This window comes from Eleutherodactylus coqui, chromosome 8, assembly GCF_035609145.1.
Source record: "Eleutherodactylus coqui strain aEleCoq1 chromosome 8, aEleCoq1.hap1, whole genome shotgun sequence".
NCBI lineage: Eukaryota > Metazoa > Chordata > Amphibia > Anura > Eleutherodactylidae > Eleutherodactylus > Eleutherodactylus coqui.
This window is the reverse complement of record NC_089844.1, coordinates 161,107,107-161,121,084: the sequence shown is the minus strand read 5'-3', so window position 1 is coordinate 161,121,084 and position 13,978 is coordinate 161,107,107. Positions and strand designations below refer to the sequence as shown.

General features: G+C 44.9%; 1 protein-coding gene across 1 annotated transcript in view; it reads left to right on the top strand.

The window, feature by feature from the left end:
• The window catches only part of LOC136577980 (uncharacterized), a 95,429-nt gene that overhangs the window by 23,708 nt on the left and 57,743 nt on the right, over window positions 1–13,978 (top strand). Inside the window, exons 3-6 of the mRNA XM_066577891.1 lie at window positions 5,679–5,873; window positions 9,451–9,750; window positions 11,320–11,421; window positions 12,083–12,436. Coding sequence (XP_066433988.1) covers window positions 5,679–5,873; window positions 9,451–9,750; window positions 11,320–11,421; window positions 12,083–12,436 — 951 coding nt within the window. The remainder of the gene's footprint in view (window positions 1–5,678; window positions 5,874–9,450; window positions 9,751–11,319; window positions 11,422–12,082; window positions 12,437–13,978) is intronic.

The window sequence follows — 13,978 nt, the reverse complement described above, 5'->3', positions numbered from 1 at the left end:
AACAGGTTACTGCCAGACCTTTGAGCACCTCAGCCTCTGCAGCGTGGCATGGCGCGAGGGAGCGCTTTGGGAAACAGTTGGTGGATTATTCGGTCTGGCCCTGCCTCTACCCCTGGCCACCGCACTGCCTCTTCCAACCTGCTCTGCTGCTGCACTTGCCTCCCCCTTTGAAGACCTGTCCTCAGTAGGCGTAGCAAACCAGGTGGGATCAGTCACCTCATCGTCCTGCTGCTCTTCCTCCGAATCCTCTGTATGCTCCTCCCTCGGACTTACTCCAATTACTACTACCTTAGTGATAGACAACTGTGTCTCATCGTCATCGTCCTCCTCACCCACTGAAAGCTCTTGAGAAAGTTGCCGAAAGTCCCCAGCCTCATCCCCCGGACCCCGGGAACTTTCCAAAGGTTGGGCATCGGTCACGACAAACTCCTCCAGTGGGAGAGGATTCGGAACCATTGCTGCCCATTCTGGGCAGGGGCCCGAGAACAGTTCCTGGGAGTCTGCCTGCTCCTCAGAATGTGTCATTATAATGGAGTGAGGAGGCTGGGAGGAAGGAGGAGCAGCAGCCAGAGGATTCAGAGTTGCAGCAGTGGACGGCGCAGAACTCTGGGTGGTTGATAGATTGCTGGATGCACTTTCTGCCATCCACAACAGGACCTGCTCACACTGCTCATTTTCTAATAAAGGTCTACCGCGTGGACCCATTAATTGTGAGATGAATGTGGGGACGCCAGAAACATGCCTCTCTCCTAATCCCGCAGCAGTCGGCTGCGATACACCTGGATCAGGAGCTCGGCCTGTGCCCACACCCTCACTTGGGCCTCCGCGTCCTCGCCCGCGTCCACGTCCACGTCCTCTAGGCCTACCCCTACCCCTCAGCATGGTGTATTACCAGTAGTGCAGAAACAGAACGCTGTAATTAAATGTGCCGCTTATTGGCCTGTGGTTGGAGGCTGACTTCGCTTACGGAACGCACAGCAGAGCGAGGAAAGAATTTTGCGCAAGCCTGCTGTAACACTTAGCTGGTTGCGTATTAATTAGGACTATTACCCCCAGCAGAGACGCAGTACACTCAGGACGGTCACAGGCAGCCCAAATAGATTTTTTTTCCCAAATTTTTTTGGAAAAGCCCACTGCCTATATACACAGTATATCTCTTTCACTGTCCCTGCCTCACCACTACTAGCCCTGGACTATGTAAAAATACTGCAGACTGTTTCCCTCTGGACAGGATGACAGCGGTGATGTGACGGGCAACGCAGAGCCAGGAAAGAATTTTGCGCAAGCCTGCTGTAACACTTAGCTGGCTGCGTATTAATTAGGACTACTACCCCCAGCAGAGACGCAGTACACTCAGGACGGTCACAGGCAGCCCAAATAGAATGTATTTTCCCAAATTTTTTTGGAAAAGCCCACTGCCTATATACACAGTATATCTCTTTCACTGTCCCTGGCTCACCACTACTGGCCCTGGACTATGTAAAATTACTGCAGACTGTTTCCCTCTGGACAGGATGACAGCGGTGATGTGACGGGCAACGCATAGCCAGGAAAGAATTTTGCGCAAGCCTGCTGTAACACTTAGCTGGCTGCATATTCATTAGGACTACTACCCCCAGCAGAGACGCAGTACACTCAGGACGGTCACAGGCAGCCTAAATAGAATGTTTTTCCCCAAATTTTTTTGGAAAAGCCCACTGCCTATATACACAGTATATCTCTTTCACTGTCCCTGGCTCATCACTACTGGCCCTGGACTATGTAAAATTACTGCAGACTGTTTCCCTCTGGACAGGATGACAGCGGTGATGTGACGGGGAAGCAAAGAGCCAGGAAAGAATTTTGCGCAAGCCTGCTGTAACACTTAGCTGGCTGCGTATTAATTAGGACTACTACCCCCAGCAGAGACGCAGTACACTCAGGACGGTCACAGGCAGCCCAAATAGAATGTTTTTCCCCAAATGTTTTTGGAAAAGCCCACTGCCTATATACACAGTATATCTCTTTCACTGTCCCTGGCTCACCACTACTGGCCCTGGACTATGTAAAATTACTGCAGACTGTTTCCCTCTGGACAGGATGACAGCGGTGATGTGTAACGCACAGCAGAGCCAGGAAAGAATTTTGCGCAAGCCTGCTGTAACACTTAGCTGGCTGCGTATTAATTAGAACTACTACCCCCAGCAGAGACGCAGTACACTCAGGACGGTCACAGGCAGCCGAAATAGAATGTTTTTTCCCAAATTTTTTTGGAAAAGCCCACTGCCTATATACACAGTATATCTCTTTCACTGTCCCTGGCTCACCACTACTGGCCCTGGACTATGTAAAATTACTGCAGACTGTTTCCCTCTGGACAGGATGACAGCGGTGATGTGACAGGCAACGCAGAGCCAGTAAAGAATTTTGCGCAAGCCGGCTGTAACACTTAGCTGGCTGCGTATTAATTAGGACTACTACCCCCAGCAGAGACGCAGTACACTCAGGACGGTCACAGGCAGCCCAAATAGATTTTTTTTCCCAAATTTTTTTGGAAAAGCCCACTGCCTATATACACAGTATATCTCTTTCACTGTCCCTGGCTCATCACTACTGGCCCTGGACTATGTAAAATTACTGCAGACTGTTTCCCTCTGGACAGGATGACAGCGGTGATGTGACGGGGAAGCAAAGAGCCAGGAAAGAATTTTGCGCAAGCCTGCTGTAACACTTAGCTGGCTGCGTATTAATTAGGACTACTACCCCCAGCAGAGACGCAGTACACTCAGGACGGTCACAGGCAGCCCAAATAGAATGTTTTTCCCCAAATGTTTTTGGAAAAGCTCACTGCCTATATACACAGTATATCTCTTTCACTGTCCCTGGCTCACCACTACTGGCCCTGGACTATGTAAAATTACTGCAGACTGTTTCCCTCTGGACAGGATGACAGCGGTGATGTGTAACGCACAGCAGAGCCAGGAAAGAATTTTGCGCAAGCCTGCTGTAACACTTAGCTGGCTGCGTATTAATTAGAACTACTACCCCCAGCAGAGACGCAGTACACTGAGGAGGGTCACAGGCAGCCGAAATAGAATGTTTTTTCCCAATTTTTTTTGGAAAAGCCCACTGCCTATATACACAGTATATGTCTTTCACTGTCCCTGCCTCACCACTACTGGCCCTGGACTATGTAAAATTACTGCAGACTGAGGACGCAATGCTCTGCACGGCCGATATACAAAAAAAAAAAAAAGTGCAACACTGCAAAAAGCAGCCTCAACAGTACTGCACACGGTCAGATGTGGCCCTAAGAAGGACCGTTGGGGTTCTTGAAGCCTAAAATACTCCTAACACTCTCCCTAAAGCAGCTCCGGCACCAACAGCCCTTTCCCTCCTCTATATCAGAACAAATCTGTGGCGAGCCGCGGGTGGGGCCGATTTATATACTCGGCTGACACCTGATCTCGCCAGCCACTCACTGCAGGGGGGTGGTATAGGGCTTGAACGTCACAGGGGGAAGTTGTAATGCCTTCCCTGTCTTTCTATTGGCCAGAAAAGCGCACTAACGTCTCAGAGAGGAAAGTGAAAGTAACCCGAACATCACGTGGTACTCGTCACGAGTAACGAGCATCTCGAACACGCTAATACTCGAACGAGTATCAAGCTCGGACGAGTACGTTCGCTCATCTCTAATAAAGATCAATCTGCTAGACACATGAGACCGGTCTCTGACGTTTTAGTTTGTGCACATTAGAGGGATAGGGATGGATATTTGTGGACTGGAGGCTTATTTCCTCAAAGGGACTTCAGTTAAGCTGTGATTATGATGTAACATTTAAAGTTAACTGAGCTAGTAGGTGAATGCTATGTGTAGCTGAGTCAGTGATGCTGTGGGTAGATATTGTTGCAGCGGGGTGCTGAGTAACTTGGAATTGATGTTATGTATCAACAAGAAAGTGATGTGTTGGAGATGTCCTTCTACACCAATGGTGTGTTGAGTCTGCAATGCCATGGAATTCTGAAATTGCAGTCACCTGTTTAGATGGGAGTGACCATCTGTACTCTGTACAGATGTTTGCACCTATGGTGCATTAGGGCCCGATGTCTGTATTATGCTGCAGACCTTCAAAGTATAGTATGGAGTATGACAATGGTTACTTACAATGGTGAATTACTAGTAAAAGTCCGGTAAACTGAGTGCCTTGCTGTTCTAGTATAGATATATATATCGTGAGTGTGGAATTCATGTTAAGAAAAGTTTATTTAGTTTTGGAAAAAAAATCCTGCCATCTGTCAGCTGCTACGCCATCATGTACTTGTAACTCGAGCACATACCCATGGCCTATTTCAAAGACACTACTTCCCCTCCCATCAGCCTCCTCCAAAATACAGTCTCATGTAAAAACCTTTATCCCCCCCCCCCCTCCAATATGCAGTCCATGTGTAACATTACTCCCACTTCCCTTTAGCTCCATCTTCTCTCTTTTGTATATAGACTTCCTGCTGGAGCAGAGTCCTGTATTTGCAGATGGTTCTGCCCCTCCCTCCTATGATGTCATCCTTACCAGGAACCAATCCAGAGTAGACATTGGTTCCACCTCCACATATCAAACAGGATATAAAGTTAGGACTAGGGGACCAGGCAGAACACACAGAAGACCTCCTAGAGCAATGAGACAGCCCTGGCAAACCAGAGCTGTCCTGTTGGATCTGGAAGGCTAGGAGGACTTGTGTATCTTAAAGGGGTTGTCTCGCGGCAGCAAGTGGGGTTATACACTTCTGTATGGCCATATTAATGCACTTTGTAATATACATCGTGCATTAATTATGAGCCATACAGAAGTTATACACTTACCCCTCCGTGCTCGCGCCGGAGAGCTGGTCTGCGCATGCGCAGAAGACCTCGGCAGCGCGAGCACGCCGGAGCGGCTCCATTGAACACAGCAGAAGACCGCACAGCGCAAGCGCGTCTAAATGAAAAGAGAAGACAGCGTTAGACGGCACCATGGAGACGAGGACGCCAGCAACGGAGCAGGTAAGTGTATAACTTCTGTATGGCTCATATTTAATGCACGATGTATATTACAAAGTGCATTAATATGGCCATACAGAAGTGTATAACCCCACTTGCTACCGCGAGACAACCCCTTTAAGCCTCATTCACAGGGGCTACAAAATCATCGCTATGTTTTGTAGCCCATGTGAATGAGGTCTAAAATCTGCCCTGGGAAAATCTGCGCCCATTCAAACCACCCGAGTTTTGCCCTCAATGGTGGGGCAGAGTGTATTCCTCTATCATCTATAGGATCAATGTAGAGCAAGAAAAGGAAGCTGAACAAAATCCGTGTTTAACTTCTGTTTTTCTGTTTGAATCCTGGAGCCCAAGAAAATAAAGACAGCATTTTGGGAAATGGGGGGGAAAAAAATGGAAAACCCAAAAGGGAACCTATACAAACATGCAGAGAACATACAAACTTCTTATAGATGTTGCCTCTTGCTGGATTCACAGAACCCCAGTGCTGCACGGTATCTAATTACATTGAACATGTTTCTATCCGCAGTGTCTCCTCTTCAGCTGGCTGGACCATCTGCACACGCCACCAGGCTGGGATCTGACGCTCTGGTTCCCTGCATGTTCACAGTGGACAATCCTCCTGTAGGTCTCACACACCTAATGATATTCTGGCTGTTTCAAGATAAGGAAATCCTGAAATATAATGAAACTGTGAGGGGAACGTCTTCTAGGTATTCCCTGAGCACGGAAGCATTAAGTACCGGGATCGCTAACCTGACTATTTCCAATATCCAAATACCTGATGGTGGGATGTACAAGTGTTCAGTGATCTACAGGTCAGACAGGAAGGAGAAGGAAGTCAGGTTGGACATTGGAGGTGAGCAGATTATTTTCCATGTTGTCACTCTTCGACATGGTCCAGTTACAATTTCTAGAGTCCTACTAGCTCACATTACAATTTTCACTCCTCTTTACTCCCCTTGCCACTGTCAGTACACTCTTATGTAACACTCCTGTCACACAACTGAGACTGCTTGCATCAACACCAAGACCACTAAAATAACAAAACTTTATTAGGACATGTTCACATCTGAGTTAGAGGTTCTGTTAAAGTCCTGGATGAAATAGAGCTGCATATTGTGCCATTTCAACCTGGAAAATATTGAAGGGCATTGTGGACTCCAAATGGACCCCGATATTGTCAGTAGAAGCAATAAATGGCAGTGTGAATGAGCTCTTAGCTGGTTCTTTCTGTAGACACACAAACAACATGCAATTCCCTATTTGGGTAAATCACTTAAGTTATCTCGTAGCAGGGAGGAAGTAAATGACTGCAGTAATTCAGATCTACTCTTAAGGGCGCGGTCACACGAGCGTAGGCGTATTTACGTTCGCACGTGCACAGCGTTTAATCACCGGAAAGAACGTTTTTCGGCGATCATGACCAGAGCTAGAAAGCGTATTATCGTTTATTCCTACTTTGCAAACTATCTTTTCGGCCATCGAATATGCGTTGGCGCGTATTTCGGTCGCATATGTTCCGGGTTTTTTTTCGGGTTGCCATTTTTACGCGCCGTAAAATCGCCCGTGCGAACGAATACAGTGGAAACCAATGCCTCAGATGGTCACGTTTATACGATTGGGCGCAAAAATGCACCGTTTATGCGCTCGTGTGAACGCACCCTCACTCTGCCTGGTATTGAAATGAATAATGCATGCAGGCTTTAAGTGAATGCAGCTAGTAAATAGCATACGGCACTCAATTTTTAACTTTCACAAACTCAATGCAGATTTTGCCCAGTGTTGGGTATGAACTGAGGACACCAGTGCTACAAGGCAGCAATGCTAATCATTGCCCACATAAAGGCCTATTCATGCAGGTATATTTTCTGTCTGTATATAGTCCATATTTTTTACTGACTCCATACAGACACTGTAACAGGCCGGGTCATGCGGCCAACCTGTAACATATAAATCCTGTGAGTGACTCCAGCTGTTACATTCCTGGAGGAAGGAATAGGACCAGTAGTCCTCAGGATAAGGGGGGTAGTAGTTGTCAGTTCGTGATGTCATCGTTCCATACACCGGCATTCCCACACGGTGCATTGATCACACTGGACAAGTGCATAGTACCTCAGGTCCTCCGGAACGGGGGAGGCCCGATAAAACTTTACTAGTGACTTTTCATATAATACAGCAGACTTCAGAAATGCAGAATTTACAGTGCAGTAAACTTAGTACATATTCAGCAATACTTGACATGAAAGTCGATGGCCACAGAATGGCTATAATGATCACCCCGCTGTCATAGACTTCAGCATGCGCGGGTGTCACTTACTGGTGTACCACTATTCGGTGATCCAGACTTCAGACAGCCGCATAGAAACCATCAGTAAATCTCAATATTATCTTCAGCAGTTCAGTAGACTTCTGCACTGTTATATAACTGTATACACTTCTTGTCACTGGCAAGGGTAATTACTAACTACGGCTCCCTCTTGTGGTGGGACTTTATGGGGAAAACATTTAGGCTCACTCACTCCCATGCACTTCACATACGGTCCAGCGGTCTCTCCTTTTTTTTCCATCTTCAGCTGCACAAGGGCTGATGGTGCCCTAATGCGCCTCTTAATAGCAAACCCTCAGGTGGTAAATTGGTGCTCCTTTCTAGACAAGATGGATCTCTCAACTCCTTCCTGGAACCCAATCACTTATACTTATAGATTCATGCACACCACGTCACATGACATAGCAAGATAGATACACTCAATATGCAACCAAACTCACAGGCAATGATAATAAGGTAGTGTAGGCCCCCTGCACGCGGGCAGAAATTCTGCAACGGGATTTCCCGCAGAATTTCCGCCCCTGCCCGCCTGCATAGGATTGCATTGCAAAACGTAATTCTATGCACACAGCCGCGATTTGTCTGCATGAAAACACACGCGGAAAACAAATCGTGGCATGTTCTATTTCTATGCGTGTCTCGCAGAGGCCTGCACGGAAATGTCAGTGGTAATGGTCCAGCTCCGCTCTGCGCATGCGCCTGCTGGCTGGCAGCTGGCGCTTAGCAAAAACGGTAGACGCCAGGAGTGGGTGAGCCGAAGGCCTCTGCAGGGGCATGGGTCCGCATCCCTCTGCGAGAACTCCCACAGTGGGATCCGACCCGGTCGTCTGCAGGCGGTGTAACTCTTCAGACGCTGCAGCTGTGCAACACACATACAGAAAATAGACGTGACTGCTTTGCACGGTGCATCTACATGAGACAGACATGTATGACAATTATGGAGGGGTCCAGAATGCTGTTCTGGGACACTACAACAGCAGATGGACTCATAGAATTAAATTGGGGAGTTGAGATTTTTCTTCTATGCAGACCAATGTTCAGGGGAAACAAATTGTAATGTCCTATTTTAGTCCAGATTCACTGACCAAAATCGCCCAATAAAGTCTATGGGTGTGTAAAAAAAATCATGAATACACAATTACATCTATGTTCACAGTATTTTTTTTCAGTGAACATGGATGCAACACGGATGTTCAAAATGTGTATACCCACCAAAAACGCACACATTGGAAATGATGCATTTTTCATGGACCAAAATTGCGTATGCCTATGTGAATGAAACCTAACAAGTTGAGTCACTTTGGGAGTGCTTTTTCTCTAGTACTAGTCTTGTTTTGGAGGGCGGCTGTTTTATACTCCGGAGCTGTATTCACAATTCTGCAGGCTTCAGAGCTGAAATCTTACTCAGTGCCTGCACAGAACTTGCTGTGGTGATTTGCATACTGAGATGAGTGGTTAAAGGTTGATACAAATAAGTAAATTCAACACAAAATACTGCAACAGTAAAGTCCCACGAAGCATTCACCATGCAACTGACGTGCATCTGAAATGTGGCCAAAAGCTGCAGCTTGCTAATGGTTTTTTTTGCTTAAAACTACAGTTTCTAACCACGAACAGTCAGTAACCACCTAAAACGGCTTACTGACCTTTAAAAAAAACTTGCCATGGGAAGGGAATGACAAATAAAACTAAATAACCATTACTCACCCTTCCACTCTGCCCCTAGTCCAGCGCTGCCAACCATGTTCGCTTCGGTCTCCACTAAAATAGGAAGTGATCACGTCACCTTGATCGTTTACATGACTGCTGCAGCCAATCACGGGCCTCAGCAGTCACATGGCATTCATGGACACATGACCACTGGAGACAGCAATTTTCTGCAGCGGTCATGGGAATGATAAATTTGATTTACTTGCTTCCTGTTTCACTGGAGATCAGAGCAGAGGGGGCAGGTCAGAACCATAAAGTCTTCTCAATATACATCATGGCCACACAGGTTGTATGCCCACTTAGGGTACAGATGAAGGGATACAACATGCGGAGAGATGTGTGTAGATATTTGTATTCTGATTTTCTTGTCTCTGATGTTTAACTTAGAAGCTTTTAGCTCCCCCGCAGGTGACCATCACAAATAAGACGGTTGGACTGAATGAAGAGAGCGTCCTGCGCTGCTCCGTCACTGGATTCTACCCTGTGGACATCAGTATTAAATGGTTCAGGGATGGAGAAAAACTGAACCAAGCTCCTGAAGAAGATTCCTGGAGAAACCCAGACAGAACGTACAATGTGAACAGCAGCGTGACCATCACACCCTCCGCGGAGGACAGAGGGAGGATCTTCTCATGTAGAGTCCAGCATGAATTCCTACAGGAGCCTCACCAGGAAGACTTCCGTCTGGTGTATAGAGGTAGTCATATCATTATTTATTATTATTAACCCTTCAATGACCAATCATTCTTAAAAAGGTTTTGGTTTTAATCTTTTTTTTTGTCTGTTTTTCCAGAGCCATCACTTTTTCAGTTTCTGCTTAAATAGAAAATAATGTAGCTGTATGAGGGCTTGTTTTTTTACAGGATGCGTTATATTTTTTAATGCCACTATTTTATGTACCCTATAATATATTGAAAAACTTTTTGAAAATGCAATTCGTCATCGTTTCTTAGGTTTTTGAATGTATGGCACTCATTGTGCAGTATAAATGACATCTTAGCTTTATTATTTGAGTACAAACATGGCAATACCAAATTTATACATGTTTTTTTTTTAATTTCACAGCTTTCACAAAAAATATTGCTGCCATATCCCATACCCCCAAATCTGTTCTTTTTCTGGGTATGAGGCTGTGCGGGGACTTGTTTTTTGCAAGCCGTAGTTTTATTAGCACCATTTTGGGATACAGAACATACAACTTTTTGATCACTAATTTTTTTTTTTTTGCAGATAGAGCGTCTAAAATCCTGCAATTCTGGCACTGTGTATTTCTTTTCCTACTATGTTTACTATGAGGGGCAAATAATGCAATATTTTAATAGATTAGACTTTTTGTGGAAGCAATAATACCAACTATGTTTATTTATGTAAAATGTGGGGAAAGGGTTTTTTTAAACTTTTAAAATGTCTTTAAACTTATGTTTTCTAGTACCACTAGGGGATTTTAACGTGCGGTCAATTGATTGCTTGTACAATATACTGCACTACTTCTGTATTGCAGTATATTGTACTTTTTCATGCTACTCTATTAAGCCTGGCCACAGTAGAGTCTATAAACTGTGGGCACACATTGATTGGATTGCGGAGGGACCAATGTGGTACCTGATTGCGACATTGCTGCTAGCACTGATTGTGGCTGTTGAAGGTGGATTTCAGCTGTTTCAAACTGCTGTTACCTGCCAGCTGTGGAGAGGAAGGCTTCTGAGCCCGCTCCATACCCCACCCCAGACGGCCTGCCATAAGGTCACATACAGGTCTATATCTCTTCATGCTGCTGTCTCCACTGCTTATCAGCATCCCACCTGGGTAAGCTCTTTGTTGCTGTACGCATTTGTCAAATGTTCTGTGTGATGTTTGCCGTATCATCAACCTCTCAGTAAAACCCGCAGCTGCTTGGCAGAACCATTTTTTGGCATACAGTATTGTTTTGATATTGCATCACCTTCTGATACATGGGGGGCTCATCTACCCGGATCTCTACCGATTGTGGGAAATGAAGACGGCAGAGAGCTAGTTGAAGCCTCAGATGGGTCACTTAATGGAGCTGAGTTCCCTGTAGAGTGGATGGCTCGGAAATGATGAAAGGACCCTGGTCCCATCATTCTCAGGATCGGTGGGGGTTCCACAAGTCAAACCCCAACCAGTCACAATGTGATGGCAGATTCTAGCAATACACCATAGCATTAAATGACGGTAATACCCCTTTGACCATGACTACATAGAAGTCTCTGCTCTCTATCTTCTGTCTCCTCTTTTATTTCCACAGAAGAAAGCTCGGCCGGGATCATCGCTGCCATCATCATTGTAGTTACGCTGATCATTTTCATCGCTGTCTTTCTGGGGTGGATGCTAAATCGGAGGAGGAAAGGTAATGTAGGGAGACTCTGTTTACTCTCTGATGAGTCCGTGTGACAATATAACAGATGGAATCAAAAACTGCAGCGATAATAATCATCTCTATTTCTATAGCGCTAACATATTCCACAGCGCTGTACAAATCAGACATTACATTACAGCAGTGAACAATACGGATGAGGGTCCTGCTCACACCAGCTCACGATCTATGGGAATAGAGGGGTGACACAAGAGCTTACAATCTATGAGGAGATAGGGATGAAGGCCCTGCACACAAGAGTTTACAATCTACAAGGTATATGTGCATGTTCTGTATATTGGTCAGCCATCTTTTATAAACATAGGATAGTATACATAAAGCTGTATGAGTCAATCACCAGCCGGAATGTGTATGTACAGATATAAGGTACATTAGTGTGTATGTGGTGGTGGGGGGGGGGGGGGGGGATACTGCCCAATGAAGGGATAAGGTTCTGAGGGAGAATGGAGAGCATTTAGATTTAGGGATGTGATAGGCCCACCGAACAGATGCATATTTACGGTAGATTTCGCTTAAAACGGTGTGCTGGGAATTAACCTGATTGTCTGGGTAGCGCATTCCAGAAGGCTGCTGTAGATGAAGGGGTGATGTTATTGTAAACGTAAAGTTTGATTATTTTATCCTGTTCTGACAGCTAATGTATCATTCATAATAACAAACATTGAGGGTCCTCCTAAGCTGATTGATGGAGAAGAAGCCACCCTACGCTACACAGTGGACCACTGCCCCGAGGACCTGAGTGTGATGTGGCTGATGAGAAGAGCTGGACAGGTCCAAGAGATCCAGACGTCTCAGATGAGAGGACATGAAGGAGAGAGTTTACTGGATACATCCTATGTGATCAGATCACAATGGGAGGGACGTCAGTATGTAACATCACTGAGCTTCATACCACGTATGGAAAGACACAAAGATGTGGCCCTCATCTGTAGATGTGTCAGCAATCAGCATAATAAGAAGAAGACGTTTCACTGTAAGACCATTTATGGTAAGATGTTGCTTTTATATAACACTAGCTTACCCGTCGCTTGTTACTGCGAAGACAGACAGACATACATTCGTTTTTATATATCTAGATAACAACCAATCACAGCGCAGCTTTTTTAGGTTACCTCAGTGGTATAATATATAACAACCAATCACAGCGCAGCTTTCATGTTACCTCAGCTTTATAATATATAACACCCAATCACAGGGCAGCTTATATGTTACCTCAGCAGTATAAAATATAACAACCAATCACAGTGCAGCTTTCATGTTACATCAGCAATATAAAAAATAGCAACGAATCACAGCGCAGCTTTCATTTTACCTCAGCGGTATAATATATAGCAACCAATCACAGCACAGCTTTTATTTTACCTCAGCATTCTCAATATCCAGGAATTGTCTTGTGATACGTCCGGCGGATGCATCATTTTGTAGTTGAACACGCATCCCGTTACTCGTAATGCCTTTTGCTTTTGTGCTTGAGATGGAAATCAAACGATCTTTGTCTGGGGGGGCATAACTGTCGACGACGCTCGCACGCGCGCGCGCCACCTGTCGTAGGATAGATGTACTATGCCAGTAATCTTCCCAGGAGTGTACTCAACAACTTCCCATTAACTTTTCCTATTTATGACATAATCAATGCTCGTGCCAAATTTCACGTTTCTATGACATTGGGAAGCAAGAAAATTAGATTCCGTACGTAAAATTTGGACGCCAATTCTTTTGCGCCTAGAATTGAATAATCGAGTTGGGACCCATTAGCTTTTCCTATTTATGACATATTCAATGCTTGTGCCAAATTTCGAGTTTCTATTACATTGGGAAGCGAGAGAATTCGATTCCGTACGTAAAATTTGGACGCTAATTCTTTTGCGCATAGAATTGAATAATCGAGTTGGGACCCATTAGCGTTTCCTATTTGTGACATATTCAATGCCCGTGCCAAATTTCAAGTTTCTATGTGAGAAAATTACATTCCGTATGCAAAATTTGGACGCTAACTCTTTTGTGCATAGAATTGAATAATCGAGTTGGGACCCATTAGCTTTTCCTATTTATGACATAATCAATGCCCGTGCCAAATTTCACGTTTCTATGTGAGAAAATTACATTCCGTACGTAAAATTTGGATGCTAATTCTTTTGCGCATAGAATTGAACAATCGAGTGGGGACCCATTAGCTTTTCCTATTTATGACATAATCAATGCTCGTGCCAAATTTCTAATTTCTATGACATTGGGAAGCGAGAAAATTAGATTCCGTACGTAAAATTTGGACGCTAATTCTTTGGCGCTTAGAATTGAATAATTGAGTTGGGACCGATTAGCGTTTCCTATTTATGACATATTCAATACCCGTGCCAAATTTCACGTTTCTATGACATTGGGAAGCGAGAAAATTAGATTCCGTACGTAAAATTTGGACGCTAATTCTTTGGCGCTTAGAATTGAATAATTGAGTTGGGACCCATTAACTTTTCCTATTTATGACATAATCAATGCTCGTGCCAAATTTCATGTTTCTACGACATTGGGA